This window comes from Vollenhovia emeryi, unplaced genomic scaffold (genome assembly GCF_000949405.1).
Source record: "Vollenhovia emeryi isolate VEMERY1.0 unplaced genomic scaffold, V.emery_V1.0 DF942273.1, whole genome shotgun sequence".
Taxonomy (NCBI): Eukaryota; Metazoa; Arthropoda; class Insecta; order Hymenoptera; family Formicidae; genus Vollenhovia; species Vollenhovia emeryi.
In genome coordinates, this window is record NW_011964093.1 from 1 (window position 1) to 3979 (window position 3979).

The 3979-nt window shown below is 60.6% G+C and overlaps 1 protein-coding gene across 1 annotated transcript; it reads left to right on the top strand.

Annotated features, from left to right (window-relative positions):
* Positions 1–140: 140 nt before the first annotated feature.
* LOC105569393 lies at positions 141–1309 on the top strand (the record flags this gene model as incomplete). The annotated part of the gene is made up of 1 exon (XM_012025832.1): positions 141–1309. A coding segment is annotated over one exon (1169 nt), but the record flags the coding sequence as incomplete, so codon positions are not given.
* Positions 1310–3979: the final 2670 nt, after the last annotated feature.

The window sequence follows — 3979 nt, forward strand, 5'->3', positions numbered from 1 at the left end:
GCGGCTGGCGCTGCGGCTTGGGCCGCAGGGGTCGGTCCTAGGACCACTCCTGTGGGACGTGGCGTACGACGGGGTCCTGCGTGCGGCGTTTCCCGCCGGCAGCACGTGCGTGTGTTACGCCGATGACACGCTCGTGCTAGCCGGCGGGACCGACTGGGGGGAGGCCGTCGCCACCGGAAATGTGGCGGTGGCCTGCACGATTAGGGCCATCAAGGCGCTGGGGCTGAGGGTGGCGGCCAGAAAGACCGAGGCCGTCTTCTTCCATGACGGGTCGGCCGGACCGCCACCCGAAGCCCAATTAGGGGTAGACGGCGAAAACATAAAAGTGGGGGCCCACATAAAACATCTGGGCCTCCACATTGACGGGCGATGGGGCTTCGAGGAGCACGTAAGGAGACTGGCGCCCAGATTGGACAGCGCGGGAAACGCGCTATCGCGTCTGATGCCCAATCTGGGCGGGCCGAGTGGGAAGGTTAGGAGGCTTTACGCCAATATCATAACATCGATGGCGACGTACGGTGCCCCCGTGTGGGCGGAGGCCCTTCGGAGGAGCAGGAAATCCCTGACGATCCTCAGGGGGACCCAAAGGCGAATGGCCATAAGGGCCATACGGGGGTACCGTACGGTATCCCACACGGCGGCCACGCTGATGGCCGGGATGCCGCCCCTTGACCTGGTGGCAGCTGAGTACGCAAAAGTGTACCGGCGCACCAGGGAACTCCGGGGGCAAGGCGTCCCGGTCACGGCGAGGGCGAGGAGGCTCCTCGGAGCCCAGGCTAAGAGGGAGACACGGGAGGATTGGCGAGCGCGGCTTGCGAAGCCAAACACCCCGGGCAAGCGCACGGTGGAGGCCATCCTCCCGTGTCTGGACGCGTGGATGGAGCGCCCATGGGCGAGGGCCTATTTCAGGACGTCGCAGGTGCTCACCGGACATGGATGTTTCGGTGAGTACCTGCGGCAGATAGGGCGTGAAGGTAGCGGGAGGTGCCACCATTGTGGCGCGGACAAGGACTCGGCGCAGCATACACTCGAAGAGTGTCCGGAGTGGGATGCACAGCGCCGAGTCCTTGTCGTTAAGATAGGACCAGACCTGTCCCCCCGAGCAGTAGTATCTGCGATAACGGAGGACAGGGGGAAATGGGAGGCTTTCTCCTCCTTCTGCGAGCATGTCATGCTGCAGAAGGAGGAGGCTGAGCGGGTGCGCAGGGGAGAAACAATCCCCACAGCACCACAGGGCGGAGGAGCGGGGGCCAGAAGAAGGGTGAGGAGAGGCATCCCCGCACACTTGCGAAAATGGAACCTGGCCTGAGACAGGATAGGTTAAGAGAATCAGCCTCCGCGGGGGGGGGAGGCGGCTGACACTACGAACAGCCGCCTCCCCCCCCTGGAGGACTGCATGCGACAGCGGCAGAAGAGGAGAGTTGGGGGGCGGGGGTGCGGGATTCGTGGGACGTTCGACTTCGCCCCCTAGGGGCGGCGTCGGGTCGCCTGCTACCTGCGCCCCCGCCCCCCCAATGCCCCCCAAAGGGGGAGCAGGAGGAGGCGGGAGCTCTGGGCGTAACTACGGAGCACCCGGGGGTGGGCACGGGCTGGAGACCCGTGACCCACCCGCCCCCACAACACCAAGGGGGCGCGGCAGGGACCTGGTGGCACCCCTGCCGCGAAGCGACTAAAGAGGAGAAGGCTCTAATAATGAGGAAGTCTTTCCCCTTAAGGGAAATAAGTAGAGCGCGATTTAAGCGCGGCGTGGGGGTCATCCGGAGTTTTGCGTTGTTAGTACCCGGATGACTCCCCCAAAGCGCGCAGAGGCGGCCACTCCCGGTCGTTTTAGTGAGGTAGGCGCCCCCATTGCACACTGGCCTCGAGGTGTCAAATACTCGAGTGTCAGGGGGGCGAGTCCCACACACCACCCGTCCCTCTCTCCAGAAGGGGCGGGTGACGGTCCATGAGGATTTCCACCGGGTCAAAAAAAACAAAAAAAAAGTTTACCGCGGAGGTCCGGCCCCTCCCCCAGAAGAGACGGACCATGTCCGAATCAACCGCGGGGAGGCCACGATTTCCGGCCCACCCTTCGGCCAGGACCACGTCCTGTTGCCTCCGGGGTCCGGCTCTCCCCCGCCCGCGAGCACGTCCACGACGAGCCCGCTGACGGAGGAGCTCCCCTTGCCACCGCCTCCTGCCGGAACACCGGCGTACAATGGAGACGGTGGCCTCCTCCCGAATCCCAGCCGCCTGCCGGAACACCGGCGTGCAATGGCAACTGGGATTCCTGCCCTCTTGCCCGGGTTCCCCCCGATCCCTGCCGGAACACCGGCGTGCAATGGAATCGAGGGGGAGACGACCTGGTCCGGTGGGTGGAGCAAGGTCCCCCTATCGGCCCCGGAAGCCGGAGGTTTAAAGTCACGGTACCTCATCCCCTACCGGCGAGTGGTCTCGACCTTGTCCTCCTAAAAGCGGAGGGCAGTGCCGAGACCGGAATCGCCGGGCTCCTTGTTTCCCCTTTTCAGGGGAAAGGCAAGCTCTTAGTCGGCGAGAGCCCGTCACCGAAACCGCCGATGCCTAAAACGGCACACAGCGGCTTCTAGACAGACCCTCGTCTACAAGCCCCCTCACCACGTCAAGGTGGCTTGCCACGAGGGGGATTCTCCTTTGGACCTAACTCAACCCATACTCTGTAAGCGAATTGCTAACGTGATGGAGCAATTTGATCAGCAGGATTACTTTATTTTATTAAAAATCTATAAGAAACACTTAATCTGATTAGAGTTGCTTGATAAAATTCTTTTTGTCGGCCTCTAATATCAGAAAGAAAATTGTATTCAATATTATGAATAGAGAATAAATCTTTATTATAAAGAAAGACATTTTTCTCTATTTTTAATTTTCTCTATTTTTCTTTTAAGTATTTTCTTTTAAGTATGTGTTTATGGGGCTTACTTCGTTTAATCTCTATTTTCTCTATGCTATTAAGGAACGCCCAAGGATATGGATCGCAAGGGAGGAAATTAATTTTTCCACTCTTTTTCTTTTAATTCAAATGGCAAATTAATTAGAAGGTTTATTCTTCTTATTGTACAGCTAATATATATATTTATGATTGGTTTTTGGGAGAGTAAATATTTTTCGACGCCGAGGGAGACTTCGGGATCCTTGGAAGTCGTCGAGGTCCGTGACTGCTTGGGTGTACTTGACCTGGAGCAAGGGACGGGTGTTCCTTCCTGGGAAGATGTAGTCCGTGTCCGTGGTGGCTGATGATCGTTTCGCCTTGGTCCTTCGGTACCTGAAACTGAAAAGTTATACGGCGACTAGGTGCCTGTACGTGCGGCTAAGAACGCACGGTAGTGAAGCGACTCAGCGCTGTGTGCGGTTAAGACGCACAGAGTGACCCCCCCGTGTGGGCCACCTTGTCATGGTGGGGGGGCTTAAGGCGGGCGTTCGGCCTGGAGCCGTCGGTGCCGTTTCAGGCTCCGGCGGTTCCACCGGCTGGGCGTCCGCTGACTAAGAGCCCACTTGGCCGAGTTACGGCCAGGGCAGGTGGGAGAAGCGATGTCCCATGGACACTTGTCCGGAAGGGCATCGTGGATCCCCCTGCAGACCCCGTGACCAAAGGTCTTGGTCCGGGGCGCGACCGCCGGTGTCCCGCGGACAATTGTCCTTACGGGCACTGGGGGTCGAGGGAGGTCCCTCCATACCGGGGCTGGTGGGGCATTTCCCATCAGAGCTCGGGGGGGGGGAACGGGGGCGAATTTTCGGTTTCCCCATGTCAGGGGGGCCGGGAAGCCGCCCCGCCCGGGTAGACGGGCTGACGAGGCCGCTCGGACGCATTCCGAGGCAGGGCTCGGCAGCCTGGGGCCCGCGGAGCCGCTGGGACGTTTCCCAGGTCGGGGTCCGGGGCCGTAGGCGGGGGGTTGTCGGGGCCGCTCGGACGTTTTCCGAGTCTGGATCCGGCAGCCCGGGCGGGGCTTCGGGGGCGTGCGCT